General features: G+C 51.0%; 1 protein-coding gene across 1 annotated transcript; it reads left to right on the forward strand.

Annotated features, from left to right (window-relative positions):
* The first annotated feature begins 362 nt into the window (after positions 1-362).
* Positions 363-11023, forward strand: LOC100586938 (DNA topoisomerase 3-beta-1-like). The gene is given in 11 exon segments (XM_030815203.1): positions 363-464; positions 1127-1201; positions 2631-2827; positions 4239-4395; positions 5302-5415; positions 7948-8038; positions 8998-9152; positions 9285-9390; positions 10424-10442; positions 10444-10568; positions 10713-11023. Coding segments are annotated over 11 exon segments (1368 nt in total). The 5' UTR covers positions 363-446.
* Positions 11024-19421: the final 8398 nt, after the last annotated feature.

The raw sequence follows: 19421 nt of genomic DNA on the forward strand, positions 1-19421 counted from the left end.
GGCAAAGAGAGCCAGCCCAGGAATGGTGCTCCCAGCCACAGGGAAAGTCCCAGAAGTGAGGCCAGAGCGGCAGCCCCCCAAGAGCTTGCTTGGCTCCTGTGGTTGGCCGGGGTGTGGTGGGTCAGCCCAGCAGCCGAGCAGAAAGGAGGCTGGATGGGAGGGGGTTACCAAAGGCCTGAACCCACATCCTGGCTCTGCCTCTGATCATCAGGATGACCCTGGGCAAATTGTTCTCCAAGCTTTCCCCTCCTCATTTGTGGGTGAAACCAACATCCTCCTGGGGTTATGACGGTCTTGGAGGCCAAGCCCCCTGTGAACTGTGAGGTGTGACTCAATGTCACTGTGACTGGTTTGTAGGAAAATACAACAAATGGGACAAAGTGGACCCCGCAGAACTGTTCAGCCAAGCTCCCACGGAGAAGAAAGAAGCTAACCCCAAGCTGAACATGGTGAAGTTCCTGCAGGTGCGTGGGGCTGGCCTAGGCATGAGCACACCGGGGCTCCCCACCCTCCACAGCTGCAATGTCCTTGCTCACCCTTGCTTGAGTCCTAATCCCCCTTGGACAGGGGGGCCTTTGCTAGCTCTTTTTGTGAGTGCCCCCTGCTGGCCCACATGGCACCTGCAGGCACCCCCAACACACACGAGGCAGTTGCCATTGCCAACCCTCAGTCCTGGAGAGCAGGCCTTCTGCTTTTAAAATAGCTTGTTTGGTTGGGGGTTTTTTCTCCTTAATTTTAAAACAAATGCATACAGATTATGGAAAATTAGAAAGTGCAGATAAGTGGAAAGACAAAAAAATTATTCATAATCTTATTACCCAAGACAACTGCTGTTATCATTTAGGGTTATTTCATTTTAACCCTTTTTCTGGGCAGTTTTGGGGTTTAAGATCATGTTGCATTTATACTTTTTTTTTCTGGTCTAAAAAACATCAATTATAAACTCAATTCTTTTCTGTTGGCTGAGCCAGCCTCAACACACCACCTCCTTACCCAGCCCAGGTACCAGTCCTCCTAACTGAGGTTCAGGGCCTGGGACCAAGCCCTGTCCTGGATGGGAGCACTGGGGGCGGGTGGCACGGACCGGGTCTGCAGCAGGTGTGTGTGAACCTGTGCTGTGTGGCAGGTGGAGGGCAGAGGCTGCGACTACATCGTGCTGTGGCTGGACTGCGACAAGGAGGGGGAGAACATCTGCTTTGAGGTGAGTATGAGACTCACTTTGGTCCTCACTTTTGGCCTTTCTGACGCCAGCCCCAAACTGACACCAGCAGTCACATCATTCCTGGGGCCAAAGGAGGGAGTAAACTGTACTGGTTTAAAAACACCTCTCCCCTCTCTTTATTTTGAAACTCCATAGATACTTTTAACTGCATAGGCTCTATTAAAGGTGGTCAGTTGTTCATCTGCTTGCTGAGGCCTCACGGTATGAGTGAACATAGGAGGGGCCAAATTGTCTGGGTGGATGCAGGTTTCAGAATGGGACTGTCTTGGGGCAGCTTGGGTTCAGCATCTTGTGCCCAGCGTGACTTCTCAGGGACCTTGGGTTGATGCTGGTTGATTCCCGACCTCAGCACTGAGGTCCTTTTGCAGGTCTCGCTCTGCTCATCTGCCCCACCCAGGATGCCTCCTGCCTCCAGCCAACCCTGGGAGCCCTGCAGAGAAGCAGGTGGCAGCTCCCTGTGCACACCCCATGCCCCATGCTTGCCCTGGCCATGGTGCCCTCACAGTGGCCATGACTGTTGATCTCACTTGGTGCCCTTCAGACTGTTGTTCCCTATGGGTCGCCCCTGTGCTCCTGTACCCCCAGCTCTCACCCGTGGCTCAAGAGCTGGTCAGTGAGACAGAGAGCTCAGGCACCTGGAGTTGCAGTACAGCACCCTCAGCAAATGTGATCACACTCTGTCTCTTCCCAGATACCCTCTCCTCCCCTGCAGGGTGGCTCCTCCCTGGGGGCCTTTGCATCTGGGAGTGGAGAATGGGGGCAGCTCATGGGGCTTTCTCCCTTCAGAAATGAAGCCACTTATTCCCAGTAAGGAAGCTGCGTGGCCAGGCTCCGGCGGCGACCCTAGTCCCACTGCACGGCCTTCCTAGTGAGTCTCGGCTCTAGGACCCCTGCTGTGCTTTAGTCCGAGTTGCCCCCACCACAAGCTGGGACCACCCATGGCCTTCCTGCTCTTGCCCATTTCCTTTCCCCTTCGTTCTTTTTCCTTCCCTGTCTTTTCTTCAGCCTCTTAAAATTTCCACCCACCCCTCCAAACTCTCCCTCCTAGAAGGCAGGGAATCGGGTCACGTGGAATGGGTTTGGGGACTAAGAGGTCCCTCGTGTACTTGGCAGTAGCATTTCCTGATTTGGTGGGGATGAAAGCAGAGGATTAGAAGAGAGAGGGCGGGAGTAAGAAGGGAGTGTTCGAATGTGTTTCTAGATGGGAGTAAAGGAAGCCATGTGGTGGGGTGTTGTGGAGTGCCCAGGACTTCTGGAAAGCCAGGGGGATAGAGGAGGGTCTGGCAGGGGCAGGAGAGAGGGCTGAGCCACGTGTTCTTTCCTGGAAGAAGCCAGGCTTCACAGTGGGGTGGGGAGCTGTGGCAGCAATCTGGGAGGTGGGTTACAGTGGGCCACTCCCCACCCCCAGGTTCTTGATGCTGTTCTGCCCGTCATGAACAAGGCCCATGGTGGCGAGAAGACCGTGTTCCAGGCCAGGTTTAGCTCCATCACGGACACAGACATCTGTAATGCCATGGCCTGCCTGGGCGAGCCTGACCACAACGAGGCGCTCTCAGTGGATGCTCGCCAGGAGCTGGACCTGCGAATCGGCTGTGCATTCACCAGGTGCTGGCCACACCCGCGGAGTCCTGGGCACACCCTCACTCTCCCTCAGCCAGAGACCTGCCTCTACTGGTCCCCCTCGGGGGCCCCTAGGCCTCCTCGAGCCAGGATGAGCAACAAGGGATTTCACCAACTCTGAAGAAGCCCAGGCACAGTGGCTCACACCTGTAATCCCTGCACTTTGGGAGACCAGGATGGGAGGATTTCTTGAGGTTGGCAGTTTGAGACTGGGCAGCATAACAAGACCCCATCTCTACAAAAAATATATATATATTTTTTGAGACAGAGTCTTGCTCTGTTGCCTAGGCTGGAATGCAGTGGTACAATCTCAGCTCACTGCAACCTCTGCCTCCCAGGCTCAAGAGATCCTCCTACCTGAGCCTTCTACTACAGGTGCTACAGGTGTGCACCACTATGCCTGGCTAATTTTTGTGTATTTTGTAGAGACAGGGTTTCACTGTATTGGCCAGACTGGTCTCAAACTCCTGAGCTCAAACAATCTGCCCACCTCGGCCTCCCAAAGTGCTGGGATTACAGATGTGAGCCACTGCGCCCAGGCTAAACAAAAATTTATTTATTTATTTGTTTGTTTTTTGAGACAGAGTCTCACTCTGTCACCCAGGCTGGAGTGCAGTGGCATAATCTCGGCTCACTGTGACCTCTGCCTCCTGGGTTCAAGTGATTCTCATGCCTCAGCCTCCCAACTAGCTGGGATTACAGGTTCCTGCCACCACTCCTGGCTGATTTTTATATTTTTAGTAGAGACGGGGTTTCACCATGTTGGCCAGGCTGGTCTCGAATTCCTGACCTCAGGTGATCCGCCCGCCTCAGCTTCCCAAAATGCTGGGATTACAGTTATGAGCCACTGTGCCTGTCCAAACATTTTAATTAGCTGGGTGGTGTGAGCCTGTAGTCCCAGTTACTTGGGAGGCTGAGGTGAGTGGATCACTTAAGCCCAGGAGTTCAAGGCTGCAATGATCTGTGAATCCCCATTAATGCACTCCTGCTGGGCAACACAGCAAGACCCTGTCTCTACAAAAACAAAAAAAACCTAAAGAAAATTGTTTATTTAGCTGGCAGAGGTCACATATGCCCTGCTTGATAAAGTGTGTTTGTCTGTGCTCTGGGGGTCCTAAGGAGAGTATGCAGTAGATGCAATAGAATAGAAGGCTCCCTGGCCTGAGACAGTAGAAACCTCCATCTACTCTCTCACCGGCTCTGTCACCCATGTACACACATGAATCCTCCCTAAGGCTATGCCCACTCTGCTCCCACTGGCTTCTAAGCGGGGACACCACCTTGTGTGACCTCCCTCATGCACCACCCCTGGCCTTGGGCTGTACTCACATGGGTGGCCATAATAGTGTCTTGAGTGAATCAGTGACCAAAATATCTTTCTCTCCACTCCCTCCAGGTTTCAGACTAAATATTTCCAGGGGAAATATGGTGATTTAGACAGCTCTCTCATCTCCTTTGGGCCGTGTCAGACTCCAACCCTGGGATTCTGCGTGGAGAGACATGATAAAATCCAGTCTTTCAAACCAGAGACCTACTGGGTGCTGCAGGCCAAGGTTCCTTGCCTTTCTCTATTCATGCTGGGGCTTTCTGGGTTTGGGGCATGAATTCTGAGAGTCTTGCATCATCAGCCAGCAGGCCCCAGGCTGAGGACAGAAGTGTGGACAGCTATACCACTATACCCGGAAGTGGTCTGTGGTGCCCAGGGCTGAGGGACTCCAGCCTTCATGGGGGCAATGGGAAGAGACTGGGCCTGTATATGCTGAGTCTGGATAACTGGGAATGGGTTCAGCTCTGGCATTGCAGGGTGAGGTCACCCCACAGGATCAGTGGCTGTGGTGTTCAAGTCCAAGCACTGGACTGAGGCCATTAGCTTTCAAACTTCTAAAAATTCCTAGAACCCTTTCTTCAAATAAAAGCCTCCAAAGAAGCTCACTGTAAGACTTAATACAGCTAGGCACAGTCACTGATGTCTGTAATCCCAACAGCCTGGGAGGCTGAGGCAAGAGGATTGCTTGAGGTCAGGAGTCCAAGGCTACAGTGAGCTACGATCATGCCACTGCACTCCAGCCTAGCAACACAGTGAGACCCTGTCTTGGAGCTGCTCTGGCTGACACGGGGCTTGGGACCCCAGTGGTGGCCATACCTACCACTGGCCAGGCACTGGGGATAGGCAGGGGTGACGTGAGAAGTAGGGGCTCAGGTGCTTCTTAAGGACACATCAACCTCAGCTTCGGACCACCCTCCTGAGACTGGCTGCCTGGTTTCGGGGCATGGGGTGGAGAGGGCCAGATGTCAGCTTGCGTATCTGCCCGCCTGAACAGGTACAGCTGTGAGCCATTAAAGCCAGGGCTGTTTTGCTTCCAGACAAGGACCAGCTTCATCTGTCCTGGCTCTTCCTGGCGTTGGGCTCACCTGGAGACTTTTTCTTGTGCGTTCATCTTTTATCCATTTTCCCGCAGGTTAACACTGACAAAGACAGATCTCTCCTTTTGGACTGGGACCAAGTAAGAGTGTTCGACCGGGAGATCGCACAGATGTTTTTAAACATGACAAAGCTGGAGAAGGAAGCCCAGGTGTGCCTGCTCCACTGACACCTATCACAGTTGCCTTGGGTGAGGGTGGCCCTTGGATGCCTCCCACTGGAGGAACAGCCTGTGATCCTAGGCTGTGTCTTTCTCCCCCTTTCTGAAACACAGACATCTTTTTGGAAAGCTGAATGGTTACTCCCCCATATACTCCTAAGATATTTCTGCCCAATGCAATAGCCATAGTGTATTGCATGCCCGCTACATACCAGGCACTGTCCACACCTGTGACCTTGGACCCCTTCCACTCTCCCCTTTCTGCGTGACCTGCTAGGCGTTACCTCCATGTGGCAGGACTCCATTTCACACAGAGATTCAAGCTAACAACTGTAGAGGGACCTTGGTGCACATAGATGAACTTGCCCAAGGCTACAGCTGGCAGGGGAGAGGCTTGGGATTCCAATTTCAGTCAGCTTGTGTGCTTTTATGGGATTATGTTTCTTACTCAGGGTTTCTATGAATTGAAAGGACATTCTCCTTGGCTGTTAGGAAAAGGGTGAGGTGACGTGGCTGCACAGGCTTGGGACACATCTGTGGCTATTGAAGTAAACATGCTACAGGCGTGACAGCTACGAGATCCATCAAGACACAGCCTGGCGACGTTAGCCGCCTTCTCCTTGTCCTTCTCTGGCCTTCCTTGAGTGCCCTGTTGCCCGCCATGCCATCGTCTCAGGCATCTGAGACTTCTAAAGCTGTTCCAGGCTGTCAGCATTGATCACATTCCTGCAGAGACACTGTTGCCACCTCCAGGCCTCACGCCGGGGAGCCCAGCTTCACATAACAACTGGCCTCTGTGTTAGCACCCACATCTGTCGATCTGGAATGCAGAAGGCACTGCCCTGACCAGCCTATGTGGGATTGGCAACGGCAAGGGCCCGGGGTTGAGTTGTTTGGATTGTTTTTGTCACAGGCAAAACAAAGAGTTGTCTCTTCCAACAAGTGTTCAGCAGAGGTAGAGAGTGGTGGGACCCCAAACAAGCACAGCTCACGGATGCACTCCACTAACCTGTATGGTATTTACATAAATTCCAGTATAGCTACCAGCACTTAAAAATTATGAGATTTCATACTAAAATTCTGCCTTCCAGCTTCTCTTGAAAAATCAGAAGAGGTAGCAATACCAGCAGGTACAGGCAGCAGCCCTCCCCACAGCAAGGAGGGGCACTTCCCCTGGGACGGGCCCCACTTGCCATCCCTGTAGCTTGGCTGATGCTGGCTTCTGTAGGATTTCCATCTGCAGCCCTTCTGACTCCTCCTCAATCTTCCAGGTTTTCTCTTTCCCTAGAAAATTCTCCAGAAAAGAATATTCAATCACTTGAGGCCAGGAGTTTGAGACCAGCCTGGACAACACAGGGAGACCCTGTCTCTAAAAAAAAAAAAAAATTTTAAAAATAGCCGGGCATGGTGGCACGTGCCTGTAATCCTAGCACTTTGAGAAGCTGAGGTGAGAGGGTTACTTGAGACCAGGAGTTTATTTAAGACTAGCCTGGACGACATAGCAAGACCCTGTCTGTACAAGAAATTGAAAAAAAAAATTGGTCGGACGTGATGATGTGTGCCTGTGGTTTCAGCTACTCAGGAGGCTGAGGCAGGAAGATTGCTCGACCCGGGAGTTTAAGGTTACAGTAAGCTCTGATGGTGCCACTGCACTCCAGCCTGGGCGACAGAGCAGGACCCTGTCTCTTAAAAAAATAAAAATTTGATTTTTTGTTTGTTTATTTTGAGATGGAGTCTTGCTCTGTCACCCAGGCTGGATTGCAATGGCGTGGTCTCAGCTCACTGCAACCTTCACCTCCCGGGTTCAAGCAATTCTGCCTCAGCCTCACGAGTAGCTTGGATTACAGGCACGTTCCACCATGCCCAGCTAATTGTTGTTTTTTTGTTTTTTTGTTTTTTTTTTTTGAGACAGAGTCTCGCTCTGTTGCCCAGGCTGGAGTGCAGTGGCGCAATCTCGGCTCACTGCAAGCTCCGCCTCCCAGGTTCACGCCATTCTCCTGCCTCAGCCTCTCCGAGTACCTGGGACTACAGGCGCCCACCACCACACCCGGCTAATTTTTTTTTTTGTATTTTTAGTAGAGACGGGGTTTCACCGTGGTCTCGATCTCCTGACCTTGTGATCCGCCCGCCTCAGCCTCCCAAAGTGCTGGGATTACAAGCGTGAGCCACCGCGCCCGGCCATGTTTGTATTTTTAGTAGAGACGGGGTTTCACCATCTTGGTCAGGCTGGTCTCGAACTCCTGACCTCAGGTGATCCACCCGCCTCAGCCTCCCAAAGTACTGGGATTACAGGCATGAGCCACTGTGCCCAGCCAAAATTTTTTTTTCAAAAAGAATTTTCATTCTTTTTCCTTTCCTGGTCCTGAATAAATATTCAATCAAGTCTTTAGACTGTTAGGAAGAATGAATTGGAGAAACAGGGAGACCAAATGAATGAAATCAGACCCTTCGTCCACACATCTTGATTCCCTCTATGGTGGTGTCTTCCTCCTTCCCCAAATCATTGACTGTCCTGTCTTCCAGGTGGAGGCCACAAGCAGGAAAGAAAAGGCCAAGCAGAGGCCCCTGGCCCTGAACACCATGGAGATGCTGCGTGTGGCCAGCTCTTCTCTGGGTATGTAGGGACATTTTTCTCAAGTCGCCAGAAGGCTTCCTGAGGCAGAGTCATGGAGGCAGGTTCAGCCTGGAGCAGCGAGCGCCCAGGGTTGCAGGATGGTGCCCGAGGCTTCAAGGGGATCTGAGCCTCAGGAGGAATTCACTTATCCATAGGTTGTAAAGGTGGTAAAGTTGGTCACCACCTGAGGGGACATCCTGATGTTAGAGTCCCTGAGCAGCTATCCCTGGTGAGGGGAGAGGCCCCAGCCAGATGTCACCTTCAGGGAACCGGTGTGAGTGTCACCCCTCAGCCTCGTCTCCTCAGCCTTTTTCTCCTTAGTAGCGAGGAGGGGGTTGGGCTGGAAAGCTGGTCTCCGGCAGCTGTCAGCCCCTACGTATTGGTGCCACCCCGCACGGAACTACAGGCAGTGTCCTCTCAGTGGACACTGAGTGGTGGCTCCAGCGTCCTCAGAGGGCAGCAATGCTGGGAGTGGTTGCTAGCTAAGTGCCAGCCTCTGCTGGTCAAGGAGTAGCAGGATGAGCCCCCCTCAGTGGCCCCAAGTGCCGTGAGGACAGAAACACCCAAAGGTGCAGAATGGGGCTGATCAGCCAGCCCGAGGCGTGGTTATAGCTCCATGGCCAATGCATGGGGAGTGGTGCTCTGAAGGCCATGTCTCATCCCCATGGCCATGAGCCCCATGAGGATGCACCATGGGGTAGAGTTAGTGGTGTTCCCCATCAGGCCCATCCTGGGTGTAGGATTCAGCCTTACGGGTGCAGGATTCAGCCTCACGCAAGACTGTGTGGCATAGGTGCCCACCCGGCCAGCAGCTCTACACTCCAGCTGTGCCTGCTCAGAGCCACCCTCACCCTCCAGGAGAGGCCGGCCACAGTGCGGGAGCCTGAGTGCATAGACCAGGGCAGGCACCTGGCCATCCCCATGTACCTGGCCCTCTGAGAACCTCCTGACTCTCGCAGGCATGGGGCCGCAGCACGCCATGCAGACGGCCGAGCGGCTCTACACGCAAGGCTACATCAGCTACCCACGGATAGAGACCACCCACTACCCTGAGAACTTTGACCTGAAGGGCTCTCTGTGGCAGCAGGCCAACCACCCCTACTGGGCTGACACGGTGAGTGGAGCCAGGCCGGCCCCAGCATGTGTATGTTTCACTGAGGCCTTGGGACCAGGTCTGGTACTTCAGCCAAACCCAGGCAGGCAGGCGAGCCCAGCCGCAGACTCTGCTCTGTCTTCTCTCCCTCAGGTGAAGCGGTTGTTAGCAGAAGGTATCAACCGCCCAAGGAAAGGCCACGACGCCGGCGACCATCCCCCCATCACCCCCATGAAGTCTGCCACAGAGGCCAAATTAGGTACCACTGTCACCCCATACCCGACGTGCTTCCAGGGAGGGAAGGGCGAGCTACAACGGTGAAGGTTACAGGCCCTGTTGGCAATGTGGGGGCTCCTTCAGCCTCTGCCTGCCCTGGCTGTGGGGATGGGGGGGCCACCTGGAAGATGAGCTCCATTGCTATGGGACCAGGACAGGAGTGAAGAGGTGGCAGCAGGTGGTGTTGCAGGGAGGCAAGGGGACAGACGCCACGGGGGACATGAATGAAACCAAGGTAGAGTGTGGCGGCTTGGGGGAGGGGGCAGCACACCTCCTACCTCCCAGCTGGCCTAAGGTGGTACCAGTGGTCCGAGTGCCAGGAGAAGGCAAATGAGGAAGGGAGAGCAGTGCAGGTAGAGACAGGAGCCACTTGTGGACAGTCTGAATTTGAAGCGATGGTGTCATGTCACGAGACAGTGGAAGGACAGGCCAACGCCTGAAGAACAGTCCTGCCAGAAGCAGGGGCAGGAGGTTGTGCAGGGTGGTGGGAGCTGCAGCCAGAAAGGAACCACTGAGGCACGGAGGCTTGTGTTCCCTTCCTCCGCATTTTCTTTTTTTTTTTTTTCTTTTTTTGAGACGGAGTCTTGCTCTGTCACCCAGGCTGGAGTGCAGTGGCCTGATCTCAGCTCACTGCAACCTCTGCCTCCCAGGTTCAAGCAGTTCACCCTGACTCAGCCCCCCGAGTAGCTGGGATTACAGGCTCCCACCACCACATCCAGCTAATTTCTTTGTATTTTTAGTAGAGATGGGGTTTTACCACGTTGGCCAGGCTGGTCTCAAACTCTTGACCTCAAGTGATCCATCCACCTTTGCCTCCCAGAGTGCTGGGATTACAGGCATGAGCCACCACGCCCGGCCTTCCTGCGTGTTTTCTTTCCTCTTTCCCCAGGATTTACAGCGTGTCCTGCACAGCGGCTCTGTAAGCAGGACCTTGCTGCTCAAGCGAGAGTACTGGGGGTTTCTCACGGCCAGAGCCCCCAGCTGGCTCCCAACTGACTAGCCCTGGCCTGTTGCAGGGGGTGACGCGTGGCGGCTCTGAGTACATCACCAGACACTTCATTGCCACGGTCAGCCATGACTGCAAGTACCTGCAGAGCACCATCTCCTTCAGAATCGGGCCCGAGCTCTTCACCTGCTCCGGGAAGACCGTCCTCTCACCAGGTCACACCACGGGCCCAGCCTTCCTCCTCTGTGCCTTCACAGGCAGACAAACATTCTACATCGTGTCTGGGGATGGGAGGCCCAGGGTCTGAGGCCCCGGCTACCCAGGCTGGGGACCCTGAGTGGCGGTGCGTATCTCTCCAGGCTTCACGGAGATCATGCCCTGGCAGAGCGTGCCCCTGGAGGAGAGCCTGCCCACTTGCCAGCGGGGCGACACCTTCCCTGTGGGCGAGGTGAAGATGCTGGAGAAGCAGACGAGCCCACCCGACTACCTGACGGAGGCCGAGCTCATCACGCTCATGGAGAAGCATGGCATTGGTGGGTGCACCTGCCCAGGCCCCAGAGCCAGCTCTGTCTCCAGTACTCAGGCTTTGAGTCTACTCACAAAGCTGCCCTGCCACCCCCGTGTGCCTAGCCCAGCACCCCTCCACGGGCTGGCGTCTGGAAACTGGTGACCCAGTGTGTGGCCAGCCAGGCAGGGCCACAGCGGGCATCCCCTCCCGAGGCCTCCATTCAGGACCTGGCCTTCCCTGTGAAGGCCCAGATGTGCCCTCGTGCACTGTGGGTGTGCACACGCCGACTAACGCCCACAAGGCTGAAGATTGGCCCAGATGCCAAGTGACTCATAGAAATCATATTGGCAGTCCCCTGAGTCCACACAGCCAGCCTGGTCTGTCCTGAAATCAGGTGACAGGGAAATGAGATCTCACAGGAGCTGCTTCCCTGGGAGAGAACAGAAATGCCTGTCCCAGGGACAGGGCTCCCCAAAGGGTGACCAGGAAGTTTCCAAGCAAGAACAGGCAGCCCAGGGGAGTTTATCAAAGCAAAAGTGTAGTCACCAGTGCACACTCCTCACAGGAGTGGTGGCCTCACAAGTCCCCAGGCCTGGCACTGTGAATGATGTCTCACATGCTAGGGGCCAGCCTCACTGCCGGAGCCTTCTCCCCAGGTGGCGCTTGCACCGCCGGGCACTGCCTGTTCCCTGGGGCACTACCCCTGGTTGACAGGCTCTGGAGGCCTGTGGGATGTCACAGCCACTGTGTCCAGGCTCTGCTCCAGCAGTGGTCATATAGGTGGACTCTCAGGGAGTGCCTCTTCCCAGGCTGGGGTCCTGGTGACCATGGCAACCTTGGCTGGAGAGCAGAGCTCTGGGCTTGCTCCTCTCAGGAGCACCTGCCAGGGACAGACCCTCAGAACTCAGCTTCAGTGTGCTGGAATTCTTTATGATGGACAAACATTCACACCATCCTAGCAGTGTTCTGGAATCCTAGGTGAGTGACAAACACTCAGAACCCAGCAACAGTGTCCTAGAATCACTCATGAGGGACAAACATTCGGACCCTCGAGGCAGTGTTCTGTAATCCTATGTGAGGGACATACACTCAGAACCCAACAGCAGTGTTCTGGCATCCTGTGTGAGGGAGAAACACTCAGAACCCAGCAGCAGTGTTCTGGAATCCTATGTGAGGGACAAACACTCAAAACCCAGTAGCAGTGTTCTGGAATCCTTTGTGAGTGACAAACACTCAGCCACATTGTTTTGGAAAGCTATCTGAGGGACAAACATTCAGACACTCCTAGAAGTATTTTGTAATTCTTTGTGAGGGACAAATGTTCATAAACCAGCAGCAGTGCTCTGGAATCCTTTGTGAGGGACAAACAAAGAGAACCCAACAGCAGTATTCTGGAATCCTATGTGAGGGACAATCACTCAGATCCCAGCAGCAGTGTTCTGGAATCCTTTGTGAGAGGCAAACCTTCAGAACTTTCTAGCAGTGTTATGGAACCTAGGTGAGGGACAAACACTTAGAACACTGCCACTGTGTTCTGGAATCCTATCTGAGGGACAAACATTCAGACACTCATAGAAGTGTTCTGTAATCCTTTGGGAGGGTCAAACACTCAGGACCCAGCAGCAGTGTTCTGGAATCCTATCTGAGGGACAAACACTCAGAAAACAGCAGCAGTGTGCTAGAATCATTTGTGAAGGAAAAATATTCAGACCCCCAAAGCAGTGTTCTCATATCCTATGTGAGGGACAAACAATCAGAAAAAAAATCATCAGTGTTCTACAATACTATGTGAGGGACAAACACTCAGAACCCAGCTACAGTGTTCTGGAATCCTATGTGAGAGACAAACACTGAAAACCCGGCAGCAGTGGTCTGTAATCCTTTGTAATTGACAAACACTCAGAATCCGGCCACTTCGTTCTGATATGCTATCTGAGAGAAAAACATTCAGAAATTCCTAGCAGTGTTCTGGAATGCTTTGTGAGGAACAAACACTCAGAACCCAGCAGCAGTGTTCTCAGATCCTTTGAGAGGGACAAACATTCAGCACCTCGTAGCAGTGTTCTGGAATCCTATGTGAGGGACAAAAACTCAGAACCCAGAATCACTGTTCTGAAATCCTCTGTAATGGTGAAATATTCAGACCCTCTTAACAGTGTTCTGAAATCCTATGTGAGGGACAAACACTCAGAATCCTGCAGAAGTGTTCTGGAATACTCTGAGAGGGACAAACACTCACTCCCAGCAGTAGTGTTCTGGAATCCTATGTGAGGAACAAACACTCAGAACCCAGCAGAAGTGTTCTGGAATCCCTTGTGAAGGATAAACATTCAGAAGCTTGTAGCAGTGTTCTGGAATCCTATGTGAGGGACAAACACTATGAACCCAGCAGCAGTGGTCTGGAATCCCACGTGTGGGACAAACACTCAGAACCCAGCAGCAGTGTTCTGGAATCCTATGTGACAGACAAACACTCAGAACCAGCAGCATTTTTCTAGAATCCTTTGTGAGGGACAAACATTCAGACCCTCGAAGCAGTGTTCAGGAATCCCATGTGAGGGACAAACACTCAGCACCCAACTTCATTGTTCTGGAATCCTTTCAGACGGACAAACATTTAGACCGTCATAGCAGTGTTCTGGGATTGTATGTGAGGGACAAACACTCTGAACACAGCAGCAGTGTTTTGGAATCCCATGTGAGGGACAAACACTCAGAACCCAGCAGCAGGGTTCTGGAATCCTATGTGAGGGACAAAAGCGAAGAACCCAGCAGCAGTGCTCTAGAATCCCTTGTGATGGACAAACATTTAGACCGTCGTAGCAGTGTTCTGGAATCCTATGTGAGGGACAAACACTCAGAACACAACAACAGGGTTCTGGAATCTTATGTGAGGGACAAACACTCAAACCCGATCAGCAGTGTTCTGGAATCCTCTCTGTGTGACAAACACTCAGAAAACAGCCACATGTTCTAGAATCCTATCTGAGGGACAAACATTCAGACACTCGTAGAACTGTTCTGGAATCCTAAGTGTGGGAAAAACACTCAGAAACCAGCAGCAGTGCTCTGCAATCTTTAGTGAGGGACAAACAAACAGAGCCCAGCATCAGTGTTCTGGACTGCTAGGTGAGGCTCAATCACTCAGAACTCAGCAGAAGTGTTCTGGAATCCTTTGTGAGGGAAAAACATTCAGACCCTTGAAGCAGTGTTCTGGAATCCCAAGTGAGGGACAAACACTCAGAACCCAGCTTCAGTGTTCTGGAATCCTTTGTGATGGACAAACATTCTGACCCTCGTAGCAGTGTACTGGTATTCCAGGTGAGTGACAAACTCTCAGACCCCAGCAGCAGTGTCCTAGAATCCTTCCTGTGGACAAACATTCAGACACACCAAGAAGTGTTCTGCAATCCTATGTGAGGGCCACTCAGAACCTGGTAGCAGTGTTCTGGAATCATCTGTGAGGGACTAAGACTCAGAACCCTGCAGGAGTGTTCTGCAATCCCATGTGAGGGACAAACACTCAGAACTCAGTAGCAGTGTTCTGGATTCCTATGTGAGGGACAAACACTTAGAAACCAGCAGCAGTAGCCATAAAAAATGATGAGTTCGTGTCCTTTGTAGGGACATGGATGAAACTGGAAAACATCATTCTCAGTAAACTATCGCAAGGACAAAAAACCAAACACCGCATGTTCTCTCTCATAGGTGGGAATTGAACAATGAGAACTCATGGACACAGGAAGGGGAACATCACACTCCGGGGACTGTTGTGGGGTGGGGGGAGGGGGGAGGGACAGCATTAGGAGATACACCTAATGCTAAATGACGAGTTAATGGGTGCAGGAAATCAACGTGGCACATGGATACATATGTAATAAACCTGCACATTGTGCACATGTACCCTAAAACCCTAAAGTATAATAAAAAAAAAATAAAAAAAAAGAAACCAGCAGCAGTATTCTAGAATCGTTTGTGAGGGACAGACACTCTGAACCCAATAGCAGTGTTGTAGAATCTTTTGTGAGGGACACACATTAAGAACCTCGTAGCACTGTTCTGGATTCGTATGTGAGGGACAAACACTCTGAACCCAGAAGCAGTGTTTTGGAATCTCATGTGAGGGAGAAACACACTGAACCCAGAAGCAGTGTTCTGGAATCCCAAGTGTGGGACAAACACTCAAAATGCAGCCACAGTGTTTTGGAATCCTTTGTGATGGACAAACATTCAGACCCTCGTAACAGTGTTCTGGTATCCTATATGAGTGAGAAACTCTCAGATCCCAGTAGCAGTGTCCTAGAATCCTTTGTGATGGAGAAATTTTCAGACCCTCGAAGCAGTGTTCTGGAATCCTATGTGAGTGACAAACACTCACAAACCACCAGTGGTGCTCTGGAATCCCTTGAGAGGCACAAACCAACAGAACCCAACAGCAGTGTTCTGGAATCCAATGTGAGAGACAATCACTCTGAACCCAGCAGCAGTGTTCTGGAATCCTTCATGAGGGACAAACATTCAGAACCTTGTAGCAGTGTTCTGGAATCCTATGTGAGGGAAAAACACGCAGAACACAGCTGCAGTATTCTGGAATACCATGTGAGGGACAAACACTCAGAAAACAGTAGCAGTGTTCTGGAATCCTATGTGAGGGACAAACACTCAGAACCCAGCAGCAGTGTTCTTGAATCCTTTGTGAGTGTCAAACACTAAGAAACTCGTAGCAGTGTTCTGGAATCCTATGTGAGGGGCAAACACTATGAACCCAGCAGCTGTGGTATGGAATCCCATGTGAGGGACAAACTCTCAGAAACCAGCAGCAGTGCTCTGCAATCCTTTGTGAGGGACAAACAAACAGTTCCCAGCAGCAGTCTTCTGGTATCCTATGTGAGGGACAAACACTCAGAACACAGCAACAGGGTTCTGGAATCCTATATGAGGACAAAAACTCAAAACCCAGCAGCAGTGTTCTGGAATCCTTTGTGAGTGACATACAGTCAGAACCCAGTCACTTTGTTCCCGAATCCTGTCTGAGGGACAAACATTCAGACACCTGTAAAAGTGTTCTGCAATCCTATGTGAGGGACAAACACTCAGAAACCAGCAGCAGTGCTCTGGAATCCTTTGAGAGGGACAAACATTCAGAACTTGTAGCAGTGTTCTGGAATCCTAAGTGATGGACAAACACTCAGAACACAACAGCAGTGTTCCGGAATCTTTGGGAGGGACAAATATTCAGAAACTTGTAGCAGTGTTCCAGAATACTATGTGAGGGACTAACACCCAGAACCCAGCAGCAGTGTCCTGGTATCCTTTTTAATGGAGAAACATTCAGACCTTCGTAGCAGTGTTCTGAAATCCTATGTAAGGGACAAAGACTCAGAATCCAGCAGCAGTGTTCTGGAATCCTATGGGAGGGACAAACACTCAGACTCAGCAGTCGTGTTCTGGAATCCTTTGTGATGGACAAACATTCCAACCCTCACAGCAGTGATCTGGAATCTTATGTCAGTGACAAACAGTCAGAACCCAGCAGCAGTGTTCTAGAATCCTTTGTGAGGGGCAAACATTCTGACCCTCGAAGCAGTGTTCTGGAATCCCATATGAGGGACAAACACTCAGAACCCAGTACAGTTTCCCGGAATCGTATGTGAGGGACAAACACTCAGAACCCAGCAGCAGTGTTCTAGAGTCCTTTGTGAGGGACAAACATTAGGAACATCATAGCAGTGTTATGGAATCGTATGTGAGGGACAAACACTCCGAAACCAGAAGCAGGGTTCTGGAATTCTATGTGAGGGACAAACTCTCATAACCCAGCAGGAGTGTTCTAGAATCCTTTGTTACATATAAACATTCACAACGTCGTAGCAGTGTTCTGGTATCCTATGTGAGGGACAAATACTAAGAACCCAGCATCACTGTACTAGAATCCTATGTGAGGGACAAACACTCAGAACCCAGCAACAGATTTCTGGAATCCTATGGGAGGAACAAACACTCAAAATGCAGCAGCAGTTTTCTGGAATCATTTGTGAGTGATGGACACCCACAACCCAGCCAATTTGTTATGGAATTCTTTCTGAGGACAAACATTCAGACACTCGTAGCAGTGTTCTGGAATCCCATGTGAGGGACAAACATTCGGATCCCAGCAGAATTGTTCTGGAATCCTTTGGGAGTGACAACATTCAGAACCATGTAGCAGTGTTCTGGAATCCTATGTGAGGCACAAACACTGAGAACCTACCAGGTATGTTCTGGAATCCTTTTTAATGGAGAAACATTCAGACCCTCTTAGATGTGTTCTGAAATCCTATGTGAGAGACAAACACTCAGAATCCTGCAGCAGTGTTCTGGAATCCGCTGTGAGGGACAAAAATTCAGATCCAGCAGTAATGTTCTGCAATCCTATATGAGTGACAAACACTCAGAACCCTGCCACTGTGTTCTGGAATCCGATGTGAGGGACAAACACTCAGAACCCAGCCTCTGTGTTCTGGAACCCTATCTGAGGGACAAACATTCAGACACTCATAGAAGTGTTCTGTAATCCTTTATGTGGGACAAACATTCAGAACCCAAAAGCAGTGTTCTGAAATACTTTGTGAGGGACATATATTCAGAACCTCGTAACAGTGTTCTGGAATCCTATGTGAGGGGCAAACACTAAGAAACCAGCATCAGTCGTGTGGAATCCCATGTGAGGGACAAGCACTAAGAACCCATCAGCAGTGTTCTGGATTCCTATGTGGGAGACCAACACTCAGAACCCAGCAGCATTGTTCTAGCATTCTTAGTGGGGGACAAACATTCAGACCCTCGAAACAGTGTTCTGGAATCCCATGTGAGGGACAAACACTAAGCTCCCAGCTTCAGTGTTCTGGAATCCTTCAGGATGGACAAACATTCAGAACCTCGTAGCAGTGTTCTGGAATCCTATGTGAGTGACAAACACTCAGATCCCAGCAGCAGTGTCCTAGAATCCTTTGTGAGGGACAAACATTCATACCCTTGAAGCATTGTTCTCAAATCCTATGTGTGGGACAAATAGTTAGAAGCAAGCAGTAGGGTTCTGGAATCCTATGTGAGGAACAAACACTCAGAACCCAGTAGCAGTGTTCTGCAATCCTATGTGAGGGAGAAACACTCAGAACCAAGCAGCAGTGTTCTAGAATCCTTTGTGAGGGACAATCATTCAAAACTCAGCAGCAGTGTTCTAGAATCTTTTGTGAGGGAAAAACATGAAGAACCTCATAGCATTGTTCTGGAAACGTGTGCGGGAAAACCCGCTGAACCCAGCAGCGGTGTTTTGGAATCACATGTGAAGAACAAACATACAGAATCCAGTAGCAGTGTTCTAGAATCCTATGTGAAGGACAAACACTCAGAACCCAGCAGAAGTGTCCTAGAATCCTTTGTGAGGGACAAACATTCAGACACTCGAAGAAGTGTTCTGGAATCGTATGTGAGGGACAAACACTCAGAACCCAGCAGCAGTGTTCTGGAATCCTCTCTGAGGGACAAACACTCAAAACGCAGCAACAGTGTTGTGGAATCCCTTGTGAGTGACAAACACTCAGAACCCAGACTTTTTGTTCTGGAATCCTATCTGAGGGACAAACATTCAGACACTCGTAAAAGTGTTCTGGAATCCAGTGTGAGGGACAAACACCCAGCAACCAGCAGCAGTGCTCTGTAATCCTTTATGAGGGACAAACATTCAGAACCTCGTAGCAGTGTTCTGGAATCCTATGTGAGGGACAAACACTCAGAACCCAGCAGCAGTGTTCTGGAATCCTTTGGTAGGGACAAACGTTCAGAACCTCTTAGCAGGGTTCTGGAATCCTATGTGAGAGACTAACACTCAGAACCCAGGAGCCGTGTTCTGGAATACTTTTTAATGGAGAAACGTTCAGACCCTGGCAGCAGTGTTCTGAATTCATATGTGAGGGACAAACACTCAGAAACCAACAGCAGCGTTCCGGAATAATCTCTGAGGAACAAACACTCAGACCCAGCAGTCGTGTTCTGGAATCCTATGTTAGGGACAAACACTCAGAACCCAACAGCACTGTTCTGGTGTCCTATGTGAGGGACAAACACTCAGAACCCAGCAACAGGGTTCTGGAATCCTATGTGAGGGGCACACACTCAAAACCCAGCAGCAGTGTTCTGGAATCCTTTGTCAGTGACAAATATTCAGAACCCAGAGACTCTGTTCTGGAATCCTATCTGAGGGACAAACTTTCAGACACTCATAGAGGTGTTCTGGAATCCTATGTGAGGGATAAACAATCAGAACACAGCCACTGTGTTCTGGAACCCTATCTGAGGGACAAACATTCAGACACTCTTAGAATTGTTCTGTAATCTTTGTGAGGGACCAACATTCGGAACCCAGCAGCAGTGTTCTCGAATCCTTTGTGAGGGACAAACACTCAGAACCCAATAGCACTGTTCTGGAATCCTATGTGAAGGACAAACCCTTAGTAACCTGTACACGTGTTCAGGAATCCTATGTGAGGGACAAACACTCGGAACCCAGCAGTGGAGCTCT

Source organism: Nomascus leucogenys, chromosome 7b (genome assembly GCF_006542625.1).
Source record: "Nomascus leucogenys isolate Asia chromosome 7b, Asia_NLE_v1, whole genome shotgun sequence".
Classification (NCBI taxonomy): domain Eukaryota; kingdom Metazoa; phylum Chordata; class Mammalia; order Primates; family Hylobatidae; genus Nomascus; species Nomascus leucogenys.